At 40.6% G+C, this 23,890-nt stretch overlaps 2 protein-coding genes across 10 annotated transcripts in view; one reads left to right on the forward strand and one right to left on the reverse strand.

Moving 5' to 3' along the window:
• Window positions 1-23,890, forward strand: part of Kcnk2 (potassium two pore domain channel subfamily K member 2) — a 191,740-nt gene that overhangs the window by 52,514 nt on the left and 115,336 nt on the right. For 2 of the 8 annotated variants that reach the window (XM_005334972.5, XM_040277181.2), the window contains exons 1-2: window positions 8,100-8,676; window positions 11,708-12,018. In XM_005334972.5, the coding sequence (XP_005335029.1) occupies window position 8,676; window positions 11,708-12,018 (312 nt within the window). In that variant the 5' untranslated portion in view covers window positions 8,100-8,675. Of the gene's footprint in view, window positions 1-7,667; window positions 7,685-8,098; window positions 8,799-11,562; window positions 12,019-23,890 lie in introns of those variants that run through there. The other 6 variants (XM_040277180.2, XM_078022807.1, XM_078022805.1 and 3 more) reach the window with 5 other exon arrangements.
• Window positions 1,621-9,407, reverse strand: LOC144367223 (uncharacterized). Of its 2 annotated transcripts, none has more exons than XM_078022810.1 (2): window positions 7,720-9,407; window positions 1,621-1,850 (listed from the first exon to the last, which is right to left on the reverse strand). In XM_078022810.1, the coding sequence occupies exon 1, from the start codon at window positions 8,752-8,754 to the stop codon at window positions 7,816-7,818; it is 939 nt and encodes a 312-aa protein (XP_077878936.1). In that variant the 5' UTR covers window positions 8,755-9,407; the 3' UTR covers window positions 1,621-1,850; window positions 7,720-7,815. The 2 variants fall into 2 exon arrangements, with proteins under 2 accessions (XP_077878936.1, XP_077878935.1); XM_078022809.1 differs by lacking the exon at window positions 1,621-1,850 and adding an exon at window positions 6,905-7,321.

Raw genomic sequence — 23,890 nt, forward strand, 5'->3', positions numbered from 1 at the left:
TAGTTCTCTCTGGATTTATGGTTGATTTTAAAATGTAGCACATTTGATATAATTGGCTTGCTTAATATAGACAGACTTAAAAAATTATCTAATGAATTCACTGTCAGTGGAGGATTGACCTGTGATATCAGAGGTAGAAAAATACTGACATCTGGATATGTACCAGCCTAATGTCCATTTCCTGGTGATAGTTTATTATGCTACTCATGTTTGACAGGTGTAAGGATATTGTCCCTGAATTCTTTGTGTATCAGATGAATGAGAACGTTTTCTGAATTTATTCTAACAGAGTATCCTGTTATAAGGGTTCTTTCCCTTCATAATGTTCTTATTCCCTATCAGGGAAAACTGAATATTAATATTAGCTTTTTTACCAGTTAATAACTATTGTGTATACATTAATTAAAACACTGATCTTTCTATGTGGAAAACAGGTGCTTTGACTTACATGAATTTTCAACACTAAAATGAGATAATATTGGACTAAGTACTCCACAATTATTAAAAAAATATTTCAATTAAAAACTTACCTACGTATGTTTGTGTATTTTTGTTTCAAAGTAAATAAGTACGCAAAGTTACTGTATAAGATAATTCTGAGTATTGTATATCTTAGGGCTACATTTCTTCTTATAAATGAACCAGCCAGTTTTGATGAATTTTGCAATTCTGGTAAAATGACATCTGATCCTTCCTTCACGGTGAAGCACTTGAATCTGAAACTCTCTCGGTAATTCAGTGATGTTTTGCTGAATAGATATGAACATAGTTTCACTAGTGTCATTCTTTCCTAAGTATATTAGCTCCATTGTGATAGGAGATGGTGATTTTCACTGCTCTAAGTCCCAAATGTTGTAAAAATATCTGATACATTGTAAATGTTTAATTAAACTCCAGTTGAATTAGTGAATAAATATATTTGTTATACCTTCAATGACATATGACATGTAAGTGACGTTGGAAATGGAAAGGTTTTTGAACGTCTCACTTCATGGTTGAGAGTGGATGTTGATATGTGCCATTGCCTGCCATGATTTGCCAACTCTGTTGCCATCTAGACATCACCATTGTTGAAACTGTTTCATTGGCTGTAAGCTATTGAGCAGAGGGAGCCTGGATCTTACCTCTTGTCTAATGGTTCTCAAGGTGTGGTCCCTGGATTAGTAGCACCAGCACCATCTTGGGATTTATTATTCATACCACTTTTCAAGCCCCACCCTAGACATAATATTCAGAAACACTGGGGGTGGGCTCAGCAATTTGTGTTCTAACCAGCCATCTAGATATTTTTGATGCCTGTTCAAGTTTGAGAACTTCTGCTGTATTCATACTTGTATGGGGCATCTACCTCATAATTCCTTTTTCCATTTCTAACAATGATTTCCAACTTACCTTCTGATTGGCACATTCTAATTTAGAAGATATTAATTCTTTAAAATGAACAAATTTTGAACTTTGAGGAATTGCTGTTTTATATTAATTTACATAGCTTGGCTCTGACATTTTATAAGATTGCTTAGAATTTGACTCTTATTAGAGGCTACATTAATTATCTATTGCTGCATAAAAAGTAACACCCAAACTCAGCAGCTGAAAACAAGAAACATTTATGATTTAAAGTTTTGAGGCTTATGAATCTGCACTTTATTTGGGTGATGTTGGCTCAGGGTCTCTCAAGAGATTCTACCAAAGGTATTGCATGGGGCAATAGACATTTCAAGGCTTGACCGAGGAAGGATCTGCTTTGAAGTTCAGGAAGACTTCAGGAGATCTCCTCCCAGGCTTATTCATGTAGGGCATTCCACAGGGTTATCTTTCAATAAGGCAACCATATTCCAGACAGGAGAGGGCTAAAAGAGAGCACACAAAAGGGAAGCCGCAGTCTTTTTATATCCTAATCTTGGAAGGAGCATTCTTTGTGCCAAATTCTATTTATTAGAATTAAGTCAATATAATTAGTTCCAGTATATATCGACTGCAAATTGGTAGAAACACTATGGAAAGCAGTACATGGATATTCCTCAGAAAACTTGGAATGGAACCACCATTTGACACAGTTATCCCACTCTTAGGTTTATACTCAAAGGACTTAAAATCAGCATACTCCAGTGATGCAGCCACATCAATGTTAATAGCTAAACTCTGGAACCAATCTAGGTGCCCTTCAACAGATGAATGGATAAAGAAAATGTGGTTTATATACACAATGAAATATTACTCAGCCTTAAAGAAGATGGAATTGGCCAGTAAATGGATGGAACTAGAGAATGTTATGCTAAGTGAACTAAGCCAATACCAAAGAATCAAAGCCCAAATATTTTCTCTGATATGCAGATGTTAATTCACAATAAGGGTGGAAGAAAATAGAGGTACTATGGATTAGACAGAGGGGAGTGAAGGGAAGGTAGGGGATATGAGGGTGGGAATGATAGAAGAATGAATTGGACATTATTACCCTATGTGCATATATGATTACATGACCTGTGTAACTCTATATCATGTACAACCAGAAGAATGAGAAGTTATACTCCAGTTTTGTATGATGTGTCAAAATGAATTCTACTGTCATGTATAACTGATTAGAACAAATTAAAAAATTAAAAAGAATTAAGTCAGTATATATAGTCCAAATGAAAGGAGTGGGGACAGCACAAGAGCATGAATGTTAGTTGGCAGGAATCAATGACTCGTTAAAGACCTTCACAAAACTAAATTATTTTCATTTCCTCTTCTTCCTGGAATTGCAGTATTTGAATTAGGGCTCTTGATTACAAGTGTCAGAAATCTCAACCCAAACTGGCTTATATAAAAATAAAATGTGTGTATCTCAAGGTGTGGCATGATATAGGTGTCTGATTAAATGTTGTCACCTGCACTTGGTGATCTTGGTTTGGTTTGCTCTGTGCTGGCTCCATTCTCAAGTGTCTTCTCCTTTCCTGTTCAAATGGAAGCCTCTAAGACATTAAAAGTCATTGGATGAGAACAGAAGTCTCCAGTGGTGGAGAGAGGAAATTTTGGCACAAGTGCCTTTGGCTGAGTGGGTCACAGGCCCATGCTTGAACCAGTCAAGAGGCTGGGGAATCATGACTGTATTGGCTGAAACCTAGCTTGCATACTCTACCTGCAATCAGGGATGAGTCTCACAAGAAATCCAACAGCCATGAAAGCAGAAGGTAGGTGCTTAGAAGAGGCCAAGTCATACATAATTATTGTATGTATGACAAAGTGCTGCCAATATTGTCCTCTTTGACTGAGTTTGCAGTCGAGTAGAGCTTCTAAGAAAATGACCCCTCTCCATCATGCCCACTCCCCATGCCCCATGGATCACAAGTCCTACTGATCTTCCAACTCTGTGTCTTTGATACCACCATCCAAATCACCATGATTCTCTCATCTAGAACTGAGTTATAATGTCTAAGTTCATATGCTTACACTTTTTGTTCCCCTATATTTTTGTTTCCCTTCTTTCTGTTCTCCATATAGCAAGCAGAAGAATTCTTTAAAAAATGTCTGATGAGATTTCTTGGTGATGAATATTCATCAATACCCCATTCATTAAAATCCAGAAGCTGTAAGACCAGGTCTCTCCCTACATCTCTGGCTTGATCACTGTCCACCAGCAATCCTTGCTTTCTGAGCTCTCCAGATTCTCCTAGCTGCTTTCTACTACAGTCTTTTTACAGGCTTGTTGTTGAGAAGCCTCTTTGCATACATTATGCTTCTTATGCTTAATGCTCAACAGTATGTGCATTTTCGGGACCAACTTCAGTGCCGCTTCTTTAGACAGGTTTTCTCTGAATTTCTAATACCAAGTACTCTCATAGTACCTGGTAACTTTTTAGGTCACTTAATCAGAATTTGAATTTTATACTTGTCCAGTACCTACTCTATCTAGGTCACACAGTTTCTGAAGGCAATGCCCTTGCTTTAACCATAGTTCTCCTGTATGCAGTAGTCACTCAGTAAATATTTTTTGGATGGAGGTGAATTAATCTTCCTTTTCTTTTATCTGTGCGATGATGTTACCCAGAAGATTAAATGAATTGCAAAATTCATTACAGAATTGGAATTTTTTGGTGGTCTTACTTGTTCAGGAACTCTCTGATTTATGGGGTTATGACAGGCAAAGGAGAGAATAAAATTCCTTTGGGAATCAATAATATTGAATACATAAATGCTGCCATAGATCAGATATTAACTGTCTCCCAAAAGCCTGTGCATAAAAGATTTGTTCCTCAGGGTGGCAGTATTTGGAAGTGCTGTGTACTTTTAAGAGGTGAGGGTCTTTGGGTAACTCCTTGGATCATTGGAGGTGTGTCCTCCCTCCCAGAGAAAAGACACTGTGAAATCCTGGCACATCCCATTGTTATTGTTTTCTTCCTGGCTCATGATATAAGCAGTCTGTCTGTCACATGCTCCCTCCATGATGTGTTATCCTTCCTAGAGGCCTGAAGAATGGGGCCACATGATTTTGGATTAACCCCCAGAACTACAAACCAAAATAAAACTTTTCTCTTCATAAGTTAATTTTCCCTAACATTTCAGTGTAGTAATATGAAACTGAAAAATACATGATTGCCTCACTATGATCTTTGCAATAGCCTTTGTGAATTCAGTGAGTTATCCTTATTTAATAGGTTAGGAATCAGATGGTAAGAAAGATAAAGTGACTTCCTCTAATGCACATGGTTAAGAAGTGGTGGAGATAGGTCACCCATAGAAATCTTTGACTCCAAAATCCCAGATATGTTTGGGAATATGAAAAAAAAGTGATATACTTATTTTTTACTTTTATTTTTTTCATTATGGCATTTTTAATAGGCCAAGGTCAAAAAGCAAAATAAACATAAAAATGAGTTTTTCTTGATCTCACAGTGCTTAGTTGGATCTGAAAGCACTAGAATAAGGGCAGTATAGACTTTGGGAAGCTAAAGCTCTTTATTAATATATTTAAGATTTTCCTATCTATTAAAATGAAGTCAAGGGATATTCAGTAATCCTGCAACATGGAAGAAATAGAATCCATCCTCCCTTTCTATTGAACTTTTGATGGGATTTGTATGCATTGCAGGCATAAATTTAAACAAGATAATCCATCCCACTTCCCTGTTGCTCCAGTTTCAGTGATAGACAAAGTAGTCTACTTCATTTTTTCCTCTCAATTCAAACACCATAAGAATGTATTGGCACAAGAGGGATCTTAAATGAGCAGGAGTACTGAAGGATGGGGACTTTATGGGGTTGCAATGGAAAGCAGGACTGGAGTCAGTGTGATTGGTTGGTTTCTTGGTTTTTCAAATTATTTTTGAGGCCGCACCTTTGCTTTCTGGCTTGTTGGAGTGATTCCTGCTGTTACAGTGTGGAGTCTCCCTCCCCTTCCCTTGTTCTTCCCTTCCCTTCTTTTCCATGTAAACCTCTCATTCACCCCTACCCCCACTTCAAGCATCCTACATACATGTGATGCATGAAGGAAAACAACTCTTACATATGAAGTCATAGAGAAAGTAAAAACTCAGCAGTTGAGATTGGGGGTGAGACCTACATGCTGTGAGTAAGGAAAAATGGAAGCACTATACAGACCTACATAAATAACAAGCAGGCATCTTTAAACTGTTCATCAAGCTCCCACTGTAGTAAATAGTAGACCATTGAGAAGGGATCAAAGTGTGTGTGTGTGTGTGTGTGTGTGTGTGTGTGTGTGTGTGTTATCCTGGTCTCAAATTCTTGGAGGAAGACCAGGTGAATGATAATGTCAGCTTTTTACTAGTGATCATACTATCATTTGGATGTTTACTGCACACTTATTTAGCATCAGTCACTAGTTATATAGATCATGATGAACAGAGAAACGTGGTTTATAGGCTTACAATCTAGTTTAACAAAGCACTACACACTGTGACAGCGCAAAGATAGAAGTACAAGTTGAGGCAGGAAGATGGCAAGTTCAAAGCCAGCCTCTGCAACTTAGTGAGGCCCTAAGCCACTGAGCAAGACCATCTCAACATGAAAAGATAAAAAATAAAGAGGGCTGAGGATGTGGCTCAGAGGTTAAGTGCCTCTGGGTTCAATCCCTGGTACCAAAACAAAACCAAAAAAAAAAAAAAGGTGAATTGGGAAATAGCTGGTAAGACACCTCATTTTCCAGGGTTCTGAGACAACTTTTGATAGCATGGAGAATCTGAAGGACAATAATACCAGAGATGGTTAATTTTATGTCAGTTTGGCTAGGCTCTAATACCCAGTCATTTAGTCAAACTCTAATGAGGATCTAAGTGTTGCTGTGAAGATATTTTGCAGATGTAGTAATATTTACAACCAGTTGATTTTAAGGAAAGAGGATTTGTCTAGATAATGCAGGTGGGCCTCACTTAGGAGCAAAAGGTAGTCTTTCTAGAAAAGTGGAAATTCTTCCTCCAGTCAGAAGCATCCAGTCTTGCCTGAGTTGCCAGTCTGCCAGAACTGCTCTACAGATTTGAGAGTCACCTGCCAGCATCCATAATCATGTGAGGCAATTCTTTAAAATAAATCTTTTATCATGCGTGTATATGTGTTGGGGGGGGAGAGAAGGGGGAAGAGAATGAACACATTTCCTGTTTCTCTTGGGCAAATACCTTAGTCATGTAAGGTGTGAGGTATGTGTGTGGTGGGGGAAAGTGCAAGGCAAGGTGATGATATCTAGAAAGGGCTGGAATGAAAAGCTAGATCCTGAAGCACATTATATGTGACCTAGAGACTTTGGAAGGGTTTTAAGTTTCTGGGAATGGAAAGATTAGATTCACATTTTAGAAAGGACTTGTGTTACTATGGAGAGCAGAAGTTTAGAAAACTTGCTTCAATTTGAGCAGGATGGATAATATATATTTTAATAGGGAAGAAGGTGCTGAATCTAGTCTAGAATCTAAAATAATAATGTAATGTTTTTATTATTGATGATGGGACAGTCTTGCAAAAGAGTCATAAGCTTCTTTTTGTAGTCACGTCTATACCTTTCACTAGGAAGTACTCCTTGTTAATTGGGAAAATAATCCAAACTGGCTGAGCAGCAGTTATGGAAGATGAACTCATACATAGCAGTGGGGTGGGAGGATGGAGGTCAGCAGGGAATTCCTGCAGCGAAAGTGGGAAGAGAAAGTTTACAAACGGATTGAAGTTCCACAACATCCTGTGTGCTGTGAGAGGATTCGCCTATTAAAAGGGCAGCATCTAATTTCTTTTATTCTCTTCTTCTGGGGATTCCGTCGTTCTCTCATCCCTGTTGCCACAAGTTCCCTGAGCTGCCTTCTTCGTGTCTGGGCGTGGTTTGTACCTGTCAAACTGGCACCTGAAAGGGATAAGGGGACTGGGAACTTGGAGTTCCAGCTGAGGTCAGAGGTTTCCCACTCGGAGGCTCCCAAGGACAGCCTTTAGCAACCTGTGTCCAGGGCAAAAAGGGTGTTCTTTTTCCCCCTCTGCACTCCTAGATGTCTTCACCCTGACTCCGGTTGTAGTCCCTGTCATTTCTGGCCAGGGACATTCTGCCAAATGGCGCTCCAGGCTCATCTCAATCACCCTTGGAGGTGTAGTGGGGATTGCTGGTGACGAGTTAATACCTTTTTCCTGGTGCAGACTGTAAGAGGGTAGGACTTCAAATCTCCCCGACTCCAGGGCGCAAATGAAGGGCATATCCCTATACCACCCTGGCCAGGTGAGGGGGAGCACGAAGATGAGGAAGATGCCCACCTGCAAAGGTCTGGGTATCCGCGCTCCAGAGCTTAGGTCCCACCTGCCGCGCCCGACCTGAAAGAAGACTGGATGGAACTCTGGGGCATATGAATGTCAGGCAGAGAGAATGAGGAGATGTGTGTGTGTGTGTGTGTGTGTGTGTGTGTGTGTGTGTGTGTGCGTGCTGGGTGGGGGGGGGGCGTTTAATAGTGGAACGGGCTGACACGGGGAGAGGCAGCAGGTGAGCCAAGGAGCTGTGCCCCAGGCGGGGAGGCGGGCTGAGCCAGGCTCTGGAAGGGAGCACCAGCAGGGGCGACGCGGGCGAGGATTGGGCCAGAAGGGGGTGCGGAGAGGCGAGCTCAGGCGGGGAGACAGCGAGGGAGGTGGAGGCGAGGGGGAGGGAGTTCTGAAAGGAGGGAAAGGAGCCGGTGAGGGGCGAAGAAGCCAGCCGGGAAGGGCGAGCGGCGGAGGGCGGCGAGCCACGGGCGCCAAGACCGTGCCACACCCCCACCGCGGGGCACGGAGGGTTTTGCCCGGGGAGACACAAAGACATGCGAAGAGGGGCTGAGCGAGGCTCGCGCACAAAGACGCCGGGGCGCTCGGCCACTTGGGCTGCACCGACCGCCCCCGCGCCGCGCCGCGCGGAGGCCGGGCCAGCGCGGAGCCCTGGGCTGAGCGCGCCGCGGCGGCGGCTGCTGGCCGGCGCGGGACCCGGGTCGCCCGCGCTCTCTGGGTGACCCGGGCCCGGCCGCAGGCACGCGCGGGGGCGGCTGAGCCCGAACCCAACTTGGCCTCAGCCTCGCCCTCTGCCCAGCCAGCCCGTGTCCCCTCCTTCCCGCGATTTCGTTTCTTCTCACGCTCCCTCCACACCCCCTCCCGCGTCCAGCCCCGCTCTCCCCACCTTGTAAAACAAAGCCGGGGAAAATGCCTGCCCATGCAGCTCGGAGCGCGCAGCAGCCCGTCTCTGAATAAGAAGTGAGTACAATGGCGTGTTTGTAAAAAAGCTTCAAGTCCATCTTTTTCAAAAAACATTCTGAATGCTGCATGCCTCATGCTTCCCAGCGCCTCGCGGGAGAGACCTGGCTATAGAGCAGGAGGTGAGACCCCCGGGTACGCTCCCCGCCACCCCCCAGCCTCGCGCTTTCCGGCCCAGCCAGCCCTAAGAGGGCTGCAGATGTCCCCTCGCAGCAAGCGGACGTTTCTGATCTTCGTTTTCTGTCCAAAGTGTTGGATCATTATCTGGATTTGGAGGCAAACCCATTCCCGGATCTTCTCCTGGCGGCTTCTGCCCCCCGCCTCCCCCCTACTCCCGCTGGCGCCTGGGGTCTTTGCATCTGCCTTGGGTATGGGTTTGGAACACGTTGGGAGAGTTTCTGATGGAGGAGGAGGGTCAACCCTTGAGAGTAGCGGACAGGCAGGTTGCATGGTGACCCTCGTCACACTTGTTGCCCATTGCATGGTGGGACACGCAGTGGTGCTGAAAAAAGGCTCATTTCTCCTGCTGGTTGGTGGTCATTTGCGACGAGAACGAAGACATATCAGCGTGAGGAAGGGAGCCCAGGAAGACCAGGAGAGTGTGCTGTGCTGGGAGTGGGGGTAGTAATGGAACTGAGAGTGTGTGGAAGGGTCAGCTCTTCTTCAAAAGGGGTATATGGAAACCCAGAGATTTCCCATATTAGATCCAGAGAAAAGGCTGATATAAAATATCAGCCTATATCAACCATGTATATATATAAGGTATCACACCAGTTTCTGTCCATTCTGTCTGCCAAGTGTGCATTATATATATTCTGCTAATTAAAAAATTAAAAAATAAAACAGGAGCTTAAAAAGATTAAACTCCTTCAGAAACACACTGGCACACACACACTATATATATTTAAAAACATATATATATATATGTTTTTAAAATCTATCCTCTTTTCCTCAAAACATATAATAACAATGTCTTAGTGGGATTTTGGGTTGAGATTTGATAGCCTCAAGGTAAACAGTCCTGGTGTTTTCCAATTCTACAGGCTAGCAAACCAGTGATGTGAAAAATCAGAAAGGCAAGAGCACAGAGATGTGGGGAGGAGCGGCTTGGAAAGCTTGGAGATAATGTGGAGCTTCTGTGTAATTTTCTATTATTTTTATTCCAAAATTGGCTAAATTTTAGATTATGACTTTTTTTTTTCTCTCAGACTTACTAAGCAGCTAGGGGAAGGTGCTGCTGAGACTGCAGACAACAGTGAATTTAGCTATTATGAGCATTCTATTAGAAAATGTGTGTGTGTGTGTGTGTGTGTCTGTTTTAAATCAAAACATTAAACACATGCCCAGTACTAATTTTAAATATAAAGGTGTCTCCTAGCTTGTGGTTTTTCAGAACAGGTGGATGCATCAGGAGAGAAACCTGTACATACTTGTGTGCAAAAGGTTGAACTCTTGCTCTGAGGAGCTCTATGCAAGTGGAATCTCCACTTGGATCCAGGGCTAGGGTGTCCTCAATCACAGCTCTGATTTCATCTCTCCAATGTCAAAACTATTCTGAGCTTTCCTGGTTGGGGAGCCTGTGTCATCTGCCATCATTTTACAATACTACTTAGGTCTAGGGCTTCAAACGGCTTTGTTTGGAAAGCTTCTTTTTGATGGGCAACTGAAGATGTATTTTATGAACTCACATTATGGTAGCCTACATTTAACGCACAATGTTAGGTAGGAGAGCAGAGTAGGGAGCTGTTTTACAATTGACACTCTTTATGAGCATCTTATCCTCAGGTGGCTGTAGGATATTTGTGTGCATTTCCATGAGATTTCTTGTATAGTTACCTAGAAGTGTGTTTTAGATTAAGTAATCATTTAATAAAACCTACATTATATACATGACAACGGTATTACTTGTATTACTTATAACAACGTTAGACTTTAAATTGACTATTCTATTTGAGTTGGTATTTTGTTTTTAAGTTCCATATATTTTAGCCATTCTGTTAACCCTTTTTAGTTCAATGCTGCTTTTCTAAGCTAATGTTCTGTAATGGATGGCTTATTTTTCCCTTAGCAAGTGGAAGTCTAGCAGCTCTTGTATTTTCTAAAAAGAAATCCATTAATGATATTTTTGAACAGTTGAGATAAATAATAAATGAATTTAGAGTCACCTCAGCATATACGGGAATTTGTAAGAGAGCATGTAAACACGCTCTAATGGAGCAATTAGTTTTGTACAGAGCATGTAGGGACTCAGGTGTGAGCAAAGGTTTAAATTCCTCTTATCTTGAAGTTACTCGAGGTAGAAATTGAAGGAACTTGTCTTTATTTCTCTCTACCTAACATTGTGCCATAAGGGTCAGCAATAACTTTTATTTTTTAAACATGTCAGAAAATAAATAGTGATGTTTCACACTGAGCCCATTTTGGAAATTGGGTGAAACAAACAAACAAACAAACAAATAAATTGGACTGAGTGGTTTACTCATACCTGTTTTATGAGAAAATCAAGATTGATTTCTTTTTAGCAGCACTGTTTTGATTGTAAATAATTTTTAATGCAATTACAACACAATTCCTTATTATAATAAAATTTATAACAAAAATAAGGTGTTCTTTATATCCATCATTTGCACTATGAAGTTCTTGAGAACAAGAATAAGCCATTAGGTTTCTTCATGACCATGAACTCCTAGAAGTTTAGTATGTTTTCGTTGACTCAAATAGTGGGCAGATATAAAATTAGAAATTAATTAGGAAGCCCTCAGGCATCCTCTTATTTTCCTAAGTTTCTGGGTCTGACTCCTGTTTTCTTCCTTCCACCTGGATCACCAATAGCAGCAAGGAACCAAGACCCAGCCCCTTTTCCTTGGACCCATTTATAAGGTCCTGCAGGAGATCCAATAAGAGTGCTTCTGGGTTAGGTTCCAGAGCTTCCAGGAGAGCAAGCTCTTCAGCCAGCCCTTGCTGATCCCTTCAACAGCCCCATTCCCCTTTGATCTCCTCCCGCCTAACCCTCCTTCTCTGTTGTTGTCAGTGGCGGCACCTGACTTGCTGGATCCTAAATCTGCAGCTCAGAACTCCAAACCGAGGCTCTCCTTCTCCACGAAACCCACAGTGCTTGCTTCACGGGTGGAGAGTGACACGGCCATTAATGTTATGAAATGGAAGACGGTCTCCACGATTTTCCTGGTGGTTGTCCTCTATCTGATCATCGGAGCCACCGTGTTCAAAGCATTGGAGCAGCCTCAGGAGATTTCTCAGAGGACCACCATTGTGATCCAGAAGCAGACATTCATATCCCAACACTCCTGTGTCAATTCCACCGAGCTGGACGAACTCATCCAGGTAATGGCACCAGAGAAATTGCTATTGCATTCCCCCTCAAAGGAGTAAAGGGTAGGGGAGAGAGCCAGTGTGCACCTGCTGGCCAGAATGAAGGAGCCCTACTCCACCTCTGCTTCTTAGCATAGACTTTTCCCCCAATCTTTCTGTCCTTTTCCTTTCTCATTCCTTTCTTTCACCTGCTTATCTTCCCTTCCTCTTTTATTTCTTCTCCCACTGTTCTTTCTCATTCTCTCTGCTCCTCTTGCTCTTCTGTATTTATTTCTTGCCTCCTTTTTTTTTTCTTCCTGAATTCTTTCTCATTTCCTTGTCTCAGAACGGCCAGTGCACACCTGTGGACATGGGGTTACCCTGCTGGAGGTCCTTGTGGTTAGGTGGATCATTGCCCATGGAGAAGCATTGCCATGGTAAATGAAAAACAAAAGAGTTTTCACCTGGGCAGTGGCCAGCTTAAGATGGAAAGGATGCATTTTTGGTGTGACCCTCTTGAGATGGGCATCCCTTGTGATTAACAAGTTGTCACTCACCTCTTTAATCTAGCCAAGGTGTAACTGTTAACTCCCTGCGTAAAGTGTTTAGGGACAAGTGATTAATTATTGTTTCTGTAAATCCCAACTGAAAGGCAGTTTATTGCCACACAGAAAAATAGTTTTTGAATTACAACTAATTCAGTTTTAATTGATAATAGCAGGGCAATTACATTATGAAAAAAAATTTTATTTTAAAAGTTAATCCCAAAATGATTTATAAATTTCAGGTAGGCTTCTTGGAGATGACTATATTTTTTGTTGTAGATTTCTTTTGCATAAAACAGTTTATTGGTCAAACCAAAAATTGTAGTCTTGAACAGAGCACGATAAAGGAGAGAAATGACTGGTTATTAAGGACATTTTAATTGTACACACACATATTTTCCTGTAGAACCTACTTTTCTTACCTGGTTTAATTCCATTTGGACTGAAATGATCTATGAGACATCATCTGAGCATACTTCTTTATTTTAGGTTTGTTTTTTGAATGAGTGGGAATAGTAGACTGAGGGATGTATTTTTTTTTTATTTTCATCCTTTTTTGTTGTTTCTAGGACTTTTCCTCTAATTTTGGTTGTAGTGGTTTCCCCTAACACTACCTAAGCCCTTTCTATGTCTACTCTATATGCATTTTTTTAATGTAAGTTTTTTTGAAAACTGTTAGAGCTAATATTATCTGACCCTTATTGAGCTCCTGCCACATTTAGACATTTCTGCATTTGACTTAATGTTTTAAATTTTTAATATTTTATTTTTTAGATTTACACATAGACTTATGTTTTGAAAAGACCCTTTACATACTTATATACCAAATTCTTTACTATTTTTAGATGTTAGTGACATTTTCAGTTTTGACAGTGAAAACCGCCAACTCATATTACATTATTGTCCCAGCTATCCCCTTCCTTGGTCCTTTGTAAGATTATTTTCACTTCATTCTTTCTTTGTGCTACACAATCCTAGGAGAGAATACATCCCTCTATAGAATTCCCACTTCCCTTAAGTTTTAGAAGAGATCTTGGTTGTCTTGATGGCATGGAGCAGTGGTAGAAGCCTAAACATTGGAATTTGACAAGATGTGTTTTAAGCTCTGTTTGAGAGCTTAGTAGAGGTGTCACCTGAAGCAGCAACTTTTTGGTTTAAGCCATAAATGATCTATTTAGAGTAGGGATAGAATACCCACCAAGTAGGCTTCTTCCAAAGGATAATCTACAGAGAGTACCATGGTCCTCAGAGTGTTAAGTTTGCTTGTTGATACAATTCCCCTGTCTCCTTTACCCCTTTCCTGGGTTGTAGCAGTTTGATTCAGGTAGTTGCATTCTTGGCATGTGGAGGGAAATGATTGGTCTTGGACAGAAAAGAAAAAAAAAAAAGGAAATTGTGTGAATTTGAAAATGATCTCACTGTCAAGTTTTAACCAGATTTATTCAGAACTTTGAAAATAGCTTGAAGGCCATTGCGAGGAAGGGCAATCTAGTGGTGAATACTGATTTTTTTTTCCTACCTTGCTTTAGCAATGGGAATGAACCATGGGTAAAAAAATGACCCGATGTTTTTATTTCTACTATGAATGGGCAATCCATTTTAGCTTTAATCATAGTTATTGCTGATTGAGTATTACTACATTTTTTGTGCTTACTTAGTAATTTTCAATGCAGAAACTATTCTTTATTGTCATGTCACTCATCTTTATAACCCCACAACTTTAAAGCATTAATTTTCTTTCTCTTTGGATATAATTTCTTTTGATAAAGGAAATCTTTATAATGTTCTGGCTTTAAGGAACAAGGTCAGTATGTAAGTTGGGAGAAAGGCCACCCAGCTAGTCATCATTTATTAGAATTACATTTTATTCATATGATTCTCCTAAATTTCCAAGTGTTTTTTTCTCATACTTATTTTCCCATTCAATCATCCCTTAAAACCTCATGAGTGTCTATATTAGACTGTGGTATCACAGCATTAAGGATTAGGAATCTAAGTTGCAGAAAGTCCAAGTGATTTACCCCCTGTAGCATTAACAGGGTGAGCGGTCCCATCTGGCATCTGACCTAGGAGTCTCGGCTGCTTTTCCGCTTATTTTCTTTTGGTGCTGGAGGAGGGAAATAGTTGGAGTGGTCAGTCATTCAATCCCAGTGTTGGTGGAAAAGAAATTTGGGGAGGTTGAGTGGTCAGAGAGAAGTACAACCTCAAGTGCAGTTAGCCTAACCTGGTCCCAGCCCCCTAGTTATTAAGTACACCTCTGGGCAAACTATAGAAACCTGATTCTATGCTGTGGTTATCACAGGGTAGGGTGACAGAGATTGATTCATGAAGGCAGATGACAGCAACTGTCTGTCCTCTGATAGGAGCTTGTGTGTATACTCTATGTACTGCCCTTTGCATGCCTCCATCAGCCCTTCAAGACAAAGGTCAAGGAAGGGCAGAAATAGGAAGATACAAATATCTTTTCTGGCCTAAGATATCTTGAGCAGTATAATTTTCAACTCCCACTACATTTAAACTAATATGATGTCAGTATAGAAACATACATGAAAACTTTTTAAGTTTTAAGACTCATAAGTAACTATTATCAGTAGCCAGATTTTAATGAGCACTTATTATGTGTAAGGCTTTTCCCCTAACCCTTTACATGTATAATTTCTCTTAAACAATCTTATGAGGCAAGTTCCTTGTTTTTCTTTTTTCTTTTTTTTTTTTTTTTGCACTTAGCTTATATGGAGACTGAGGCAGGGGAACTTAATATTCCAGGGTGCAAAGTGGCAGAACTGTTATTCAAACCTAGGTGAACAGACTCTGGAGCTTAAGCACTTAGCTCTCATATTTATTGCCTCTAAAAGAAGTTCCCTATTATCCCATGTATTAGGCTGTAATGAGTATTGAGTTATAGTCTTATTTTCATAATGATGTATGCTATCTCTTTCCAACATGGAGATCATATAACCTGGATTTTAATGTTCTTCCTGGACAGCAGGATTATCACCAGCATTCTGTTTGAATATGGTGAACCAGTTGAGGTCTGGTGAGGTGAGACACACCCAGTCGTCAATATAGTTGTTTCTAGATTTGCTGAATCAATTTTGGGATTTAAAATATAGTGCAAAATCTATGATCTATGCATTATAATAAAATACCTAATGGGACATTTGTCTTTTGTTTTCTAATGTGAGCCCCACTCCTTGTGGATCTAGGCCTGGAAGATATTTTCTCTGTTTTCGGGTAAAGAATAAGACATGTTTGTACAAGGGCATCCGTTTGGCCTTAGGTCTAGATCTTTGGCGTCTTCCTGCCAAGGGGATTATATTCTCTCTGCACCAGTCCTTCTCATTCTGGTCCATTCACTGGCTTTTATTCAGGACCTCCAAGGTGTTGACCTCTTTGCTGGGTACAGAGCCAAATAAAATGATGGAAAAAACCCTGGTCTCTCTTAAGGTATTCACCCTCACAGTCAACCAGAGGAGACAGCGATAAGCGTAGTTACAATAGAAGTGCTTTAAGATCAGAGCTGGGGTGCTACAGATTGGAACACCGAGGGGAAATTAACCACTTTATAACAGGTGGGAAGTCTAAGAAGAAGAGGTGAAAGGAGATTAGATTCTAAGCATGCATCAGAGTGCACTGGGGAAGATAAGAGCAGGGGACGGTCTAGGCGGTACAGGCATGGAGTGACCTGGGTGTGAGGAGGAGGGACATTAGCAGGTAAACCCTGGCTTCTTGTTCTGTACCAGGGAGATTTGCTTCCTCCTGGCCCTGTTTTTTACTTGGAATAATTGTGCCCTAGTGGGCAGTTAGTTGTGTATCAGAGGATACTTGGAACTATAGGATAAATATATCAACCTGGCTTTCCTAGAAGGCCAATGACACTAGACTTAAAAAAAAATGGTTTAATGTAATTCTATATTCATTCATTCATTTAAGAGCATTTATTGAATGCCTACTAGATACATTGTCTAAGCACTAAAATACTATAGAGAATAAAACACATGAAAATTCTTGTCCTTGGTGAGCTTATATTTTGTTGGGGAAAGACAGTATGTTAGATAGTAGTAAGTTTCAGGAAAATAAATAAAGCATTGGTGGGGGATAAGAAATGTTGAATGGTGTTGGTGATTAATTTTCAATCAGATCACTAGAGAAGTGTCACTGATAGGGTGATTTTCTAAAGAGAGGAAACCAACCAAGAGGCCATCTGGGGACTAACTCTTGGGTGGAGCATGAACTTGGACATAGGCCCTTATTGAGGTGTGAGTTCCTGCCAGGATAATGGGAGGGAGTGGTGGAAGATGACATCAGTCAGGTAATGGGGGCCAGTTCATGTAGGGGTCTTGTAAGTTAAAATAAGCACTTTGAATATTTGGTGCATGTAAGTATGCTGTTCTGGCTGCACATCAACAGGATCACTCTGGCTACAGTGTTTAGACTAGGTTGCACAAATGTGGGGGTGGTATCAGGACAGGCAGTTAGGAAACTGTTGTAATAATCCTGGTGAGAGAAGAAGGCCCTTGAACTAAGGTGGTAGCAGTGAGGGTGGTGAGATGCAATCAGATTGTGAGTATATTTGGGGAGGAAAGTCTGTGGGGCTTATTGATGGACGAGATGTGCAATCCAAGAGATGGGAGTCAAGGATAATCCCCCCATTTTGGTCCTTATTTTCCTGACATGGTGGAGAGTGTAGGGAGAGCTGATCTGAGGAATAATATCAGGAGTTTGGTTTTGGTTATTGCATTCAGAGTGTCAGACAGGTTGCAGTTATTGAAGAAGATTTATGGAACACCAAATCAAAGTGCTCACAGATTCACAGTTTACTGCATGAAAATGAGGAAATTACAGTACAGCACCCAAATAAAGATGAAATATCACAGGCAAAGGCTGCCAGACCACAAGGGGTCTGGAGAAGCCAGGGACAGCTCCTGGGTCCTCCCTTTGCCCTGCCACACCAGGACATGCTTCTCTCTCAGATCAGGAACCACTTATGTGTGCATGAACACTTATGTTAGTCAGGGTTTTTCTACCCTGCCGGTCATAATGATATAAGTCTTGGTGGTAGAGCTCTCTGGGAGTCTCAAGTGAGACCAGGTGCAAGTCATCCCATCACACGGTTATCAATAAAGAGTGTGGTGGGGTGATACCACCCTCCTGCAACTCCTCAAGCCATGGTCATAAAGCAGCACTCTTGATGAGAATGTCTGGGGCTCTTGCCAAAGAACAGTGGCTGTGATGGGTACTTTAGCAAAATAGCTCAGGTTGATTCCAGGCCAGCACAGCCATGTTAAATTTGAGATGCTTATTAGGACGTCCAAGAAAAGATCTCGAGTAGGAAGCTCCACATATGAACTTGGAGGGGCTCTTCTGGTGATGTACATTTGGAGGTCACCACAAACTAGGAGGCATTTCAAGTCCAAATACTGGCTGAAATCTCCTGAAGAATGAGTGTAGGTTGAGATGAGTAGGGATTCTAGTGATATCCCAAGATCACTCCACATGTAGAAGGTGCTGAGAAATAGAACTCAAAAAGCAAGTGGACAATTGATTCAAAACCTGAAATTTCAAGGACATTGCTCTTATTTTAGGGAACTGCATTACCCTGTGCACCCAGATCTCCAAAAGTTTCATTTTTCTTTGCTCTTAAGTATCCTTTAAAAAAGATACTTGGAAAAATACCTAAGCATGGGTCCTATTGAAGGCGTGTGAGTAGAGGAGCCCATTTATGCTTTGGGTCATGGCTTTCCCAGGGGCATAGGGGACGGGTTGATGTGTGAAGAGCAGGCAGAGAGCTGACTGCAGGTAGTAGTGAGTGATACTGAATGATGGGGACACAGTGGTTTGGTGACTGTCAGTCCAGTTGGTGTAAGCACCCAGGTATATGAAGTATTTGGCTTTAGTCTTAAGCAGAGTGTAATCATTTTTATTAATTTATCATGGGAACAACAATACGTTATCTAGAAAATACTTTCTTGCTGGGCATGGTGGCACATGCCTGAAATCTTAGCATCTTGGGAGGTTGAGATAGCAAGATTACAAGTTTGAGGCCAGCCTCAGCAACTTAGAGAGGCTGTTCTCAAAATAAAAAAACTAAAAAGGGCTGAGGATGTGGTTAAGTTGTAAAGCACCCCTGGGTCCAATCCCCAATATGAAAAAAGCTTTCTTTTTCTACCAGTAATTTTACTCTTTTTGTTTAGCTCTTTGGATAAAATATAAATTTGGGGGGACATAAAAATAATCTGCAAAGTGTCTAAATATCCTACACATACTTTATGCCCTTTGGGTTAATTTTGGGAAAAAGCACCTGTGAGCAGTGCTATGGGTAACCTTCTTGGATGTATATTAACCTCACAGTGTGGGTTGATTCGCTGCCTGAACTGGGTGCCACGGAACTGTCTGTGCTTCAAAGGTGGGAGTTTCAGGAGAGGAGATTGGGCTGCCAAATGGAGATAATATGCAGGTCTTGAAGAAAGGCTTTGTCAGTTTCCAGAATTTTTCTAGGATTCTCCCACGTGCTGCTTTCTAAGTGGAATAAATCATTCCTGTTTCCAGTCCCTACCCATATGTTTTTGCTCTCTAGATTTTCAGAATGAAAGGGTTAAAAGTGATATAGTTTTTCTTGCAAATCAAGAAACAATTGAGATATTTTCATGCACAGTTCCTTAATAAAATTTAGGTTTTTATTATAAAGCATGGACGTTGTTAGAAAGGATTTTAATTTTAAAGAATATATGGAGGCTCACTAGATGAACTGGTTTAACTGGTTAAACATATTGTGCATTGATAAAATATCTCTCAATCTGATGTGATTGAATGGAATATTAATATCTAGGAAGTTACTTGTTGGATGGGATAATTATTTAAGAATGAGGGAAATTATTCTGCACATACATGTGATACATTTTTTATATATTTTTTGACTGACCATTTATTTAGTTGAAGGTAAAAGTCAGACTTAAATGTAAAGCACGGTCAAATAGACAGTATTAGACTGAGGTTTGCCCCATGTAGAACTATTAATAGTAATTACGATAATGGCTCTATGGGCTCTTAGAATTATACCTTCTGTGTTTGCATTTCTTCACATATTTATATACTGTTTTGTACTTGAAGATAGATTACTTGATTCCTGCATCCTTAGTCATGCATACTGTAATTCACATTTGGAAAATGAAGCAACAAAGGTACCTTGTAGGTCAGAAAGAGGCGAAATGGCTCCTGGATCAGACTGTTTCTCACGACTGGGAAGGTGACAAGGAAAGGGGGATATTCCCTCAAAAGCTTCTGGAATCTTCCCCAAAGGCTCCTGTGTTGAAAGGTTGGCAATGTTCCTAGGTGGAACATTTGGAAAGGGATTGGATTATGGGCTCTAACTTCATCAGTAGATCAATCCAGTAGCTTCCATATACGAGAGAAAACATTTGACCCTTGATTTATGGAGTCTGGCTATTTCACTTGCACAATTTTCTCCATTTCCATCCATTGACTGGCAAATGCCATTATTTCATTATTCTTTGTGGCTGAGTGGAACTCCATTGTGTGTGTGTGTGTGTGTGTGTGTGTGTGTGTGTGTGTGTGTGAGTGAGTGTGTGTGTGTATACACACATATATACATATCTCACATTTTCTTAATCCATTTATCTATTGATGGGCAACTGGGTAAATTCCTAATTTGGCTATTGCGAGTTGTGCTGCTTATAAACATTGAAATGGCTAGATTGCTACAGTATGCTGATTTTAGATCTTTTGGATAAAAACAAAGGAGTGGGATTGCTAGGTGATACAGTGGTTGAATTCCTAGTTTTATTGAGGAATCTGCACAATGCTTTCCAGAGTGGTTGTACTAATTTTCAGTCCCACCAACAATGTACAAGTGTACCTTTTCCTCCATGTACTCACTTCTTGGTCACTGCCATTCTGACTGGAGTGAGATGACATCTTAGTATAGTTTTTATTTGCATTTCCCTAATTCCTAGAGGTGGTGAACATTTTTTCATATATTTCTTGGCCATTTGTGTTTCTTCTTTTGAGAAGTTTCTTACAGACTCCAGTTCTTGCTCACTATTACAAAGGGGATGATGTAGGCATATTCTAAGTTATGAATTTATTTATTTAGGTGCTGGGTTTGAAACTTCATGCATGCTAAGCACAAGATCTATCACTGAGTTCCCCTTGCCCCCTAAGTCTCATTTTTAGATAAGATCTATGAAGGTTTTAGTTGAGGGGACCTAAAAGAGAGGGCTACCAACTCATATCTCCCCTTGTGCTGGGCAGAAAGTTTAGGGCTATCTGTGGGAACCTTACACAGCCTTAGTAGAGAGACAAAGGATCTTCACCACATGGGCCTTTCTGAATTCAAATGTTCAGATAGGCAACACAGTCATAAGCTGGCATAACACATTTTAAGAAAATGTTTTGGCATAAAGGCAAACCAAAGTATGTATTGTAGAGTTCCTTCAACTGGCAGCTTCTGCAGCAGATACATGGATGCTTTTGAGATACTCTGATCGCATCACGTTCAATGCTGCCGGGGTGGAGCATGTTAGAATCATCCTAGGTCATGATCTTTCCTTGTCTGAACACTTTTAATTTTTAAAATTTCATCACAGAGGGAGTGTCTTGCTTTGTGTTCTCTGAGGGTGGAGCTTGGGTAGATAGCAGGGTGGGGCCAGGATAGATAAGTCAGTGTCTGAGTGAGATGTGTCTTTGAGATTTGCTTCCACATGTAAAGCAAACAGTGTAATTAATAGATCAGCTGAGAAGGAAAGGGCTTTCACCTAACAATGTGTTTATAAAAATCTTTATCTGCAATTATTAAGAGTAGTTATCTTAATCTGTGGATAATGATTAAAATTTGACCAATTATATATTCATGTATAGACTAAAATGTGATTACACTAAGGGAAATGCTTTGGAAAAACATGTAAAGGCAATCTCCACCAGTTGGGTGGTGGAGAAGTAAACATTCTTAAACTAATGGTTGTGGCTTTCTTCCCAGTTGAAGATTTACAGCCATGTTCTTTCTCGGCTCCTCCTCCTCTCTCTTCTCTTCTTTATTCTTCCTGTTCTTCTCTTCCTCTCCCCTCCTTCTTCCTTCTTTTCCTCCCTCCCTTCCTCTCCTTTTCTTAAAACAAATTTAACAACTATTTTGTTGTGGGCTGTCTCTCTCCTTTTGTGGGTGAATGTTAATCAAGAAAAGGGTTTTTGGGGGGGCATCATCTAAAATCATATGATTTTCTTTTTTCTGCTGCCTCATTGAATTCATTCTTGTGGTTTTGATCCTGGATGGGATATAAGACCAATAGTGCACTTGTTTTCATTTCTGATGATGCTGTCTTCTGCAGAACTTTCACGAAAGCGCTGTAGAAGGTATCAATTCCTTTTGGATAGTTGGCTAGAATTCTGAAGGTTATTACATGATTCTTTTAAAGGGATGTTTAGAATTTGAGGACTGGTAGAATAAGTTTACATCTCCTCATTGTTCTTCTTGGGTCCAAGTGGCTCATTCTCATACTAAGTCATGCAGGGAGGTATAGAACCTGAGGCGTTGCACAAGAGGACTTGTGGAATAATATCGCTATTGGAATAAATAGTAGTTCCTTTCAGGCATTTCGTTGAAGTTTTCTGCTCTGATTCTCATTGGCGTGGCCTAGGGCCTTACTATAGTTTGGATCTAAAATGTCCCCTAAAGGGCCATGTGTTAAAAATGTGATGTCCAGGGTAACCCTATCTGGAGCTGGTGGAATCTATATAGAGTGGTGGGGCTGGTGGGGATCTTTAGGTCACTTGAGTCCTGTCCTTGAAGAGGATTATGGAACCCTGGTCTCTTTCTCTTTTGCTTCCTATCAATGAGGTGAGTGGTTTTGCTCCTCCACTAGCTCCTGCCATGATGTGCTGTCTCACCACAGGTCCAAAAACAAGCAGGCCAACTAACCATGGGCTAGAACCTCCCAAGCCTGAGCCAAAACCAACCTTTTCTCTTTGTAAGTGGATGATCTCAGGTCTTTATTTTTTAAAATAGTGGTAGGAATCCCCATTCACTCCTATTTTCTTATTAATTAAATATTCACATAGGTTAGGTGATATCCTTATCAGTAAGGGAGTGAGATGATGCTTTTCATCACTTTGAGCGGTTTCTCTGTCTTTCATCTTGGGGAGCATTTGAATACCATGGCTGTGTCAACAGTCATTCATTTAGCTTGGTATTTTTATTCTTAACCAAGGTACCAAGGGATATATAAAAACAGTGCCATAGCTTTAAAATAGAGGCCGGTACTCCAAAGATCATGATATTATGGAAACTCTCTCATGGATCTAATGTTCATAGGCTTACTTAATCTAAATGTTTTGAATTTAACCTTATTTCAGCCTGTACTTTCCCTTGACACAAGTGACTCACACTCCACTTAATGAAGTTTTTTATTTGATTGGATCTTTTGAACATGGCAACTTCTAAGGGTCAAGCCATTTTTTTTCTAATGAGTTTTGTGACTGAGGTCATGTCATTCCCTTTTAAAGATGGCGACCTTGTCTTTTTATCTCTACCTAGAACTCATTCCCTTTCTACTCTTTGTTTTTGTAGTCCATGGTCAGATGTGTTTTGGGTGTTTGCCTTTCTAGTCATTTTGTTTTTAAATCTCTTTCTTGGCAGTTATAGTGTCCCTTGATTATTTTAGTTGTCCTTTTTCAGAACTGCATTCTGCTCAGTTAAAACTTTGGTAAGTGTCAGTTAGAACTGTGGGCAGTGTTCCAAAGAAGGAATCAAAATTTAGCACAAGAGTGGCTTGCTTGCTTGCTTGCTTGCTTGCTTTCCTATTATCTTTTTAGTAATGCCTCTGGTTCTGTGTATTGGTGCTGTTGAACAGTGACCTCAGACCGTCATGGCAACCCTTGAGCCTTCTTCCAGGTTACTGAGACCACAATTTGAAAAGTGCAGTGTGGCTTACTTTCTCTCAAATCTGTTAGTTTTCACATGTCCAGGATGAACCTCTGCTGTCCTTTTTGTGTCTCTTTCCCCTAGATTATGAGATTTAAACATTTTCACTGGCCATTGGGCACATCACAGTCTTAAAGATAACGGTGGTATTTCTAGATTTTAGTGTTTCCTTTTTCAATTTTAAATGAAAACATGGCAGAACAGATGACTAGATTTACACTCATCATTCATATATACACATATCTACCTCATGTAAAGCATTTGAAGCCTTTCTTATAGATCTGGGAACAGCCATACTCAAGTATACAAGGAATCAATTTTTATCAGGTTTTGGCAGATGATCTTTTTATGACCACTTACATTTTGCAGATTTATTGTCCTCTTCTAGCTTTGGCTTTTGCATGAGCTATTTGGTAGAGTAGCCCTT

This window comes from Ictidomys tridecemlineatus, chromosome 10 (assembly GCF_052094955.1).
Source record: "Ictidomys tridecemlineatus isolate mIctTri1 chromosome 10, mIctTri1.hap1, whole genome shotgun sequence".
Lineage (NCBI taxonomy): Eukaryota > Metazoa > Chordata > Mammalia > Rodentia > Sciuridae > Ictidomys > Ictidomys tridecemlineatus.

What these genes read in the sequence shown, in the direction of transcription:
- LOC144367223 (XM_078022810.1), bottom strand. Translation starts at nt 8,754, where the DNA reads ATGAGGCATGCAGCATTCAGAATGTTTTTTGAAAAAGATGGACTTGAA.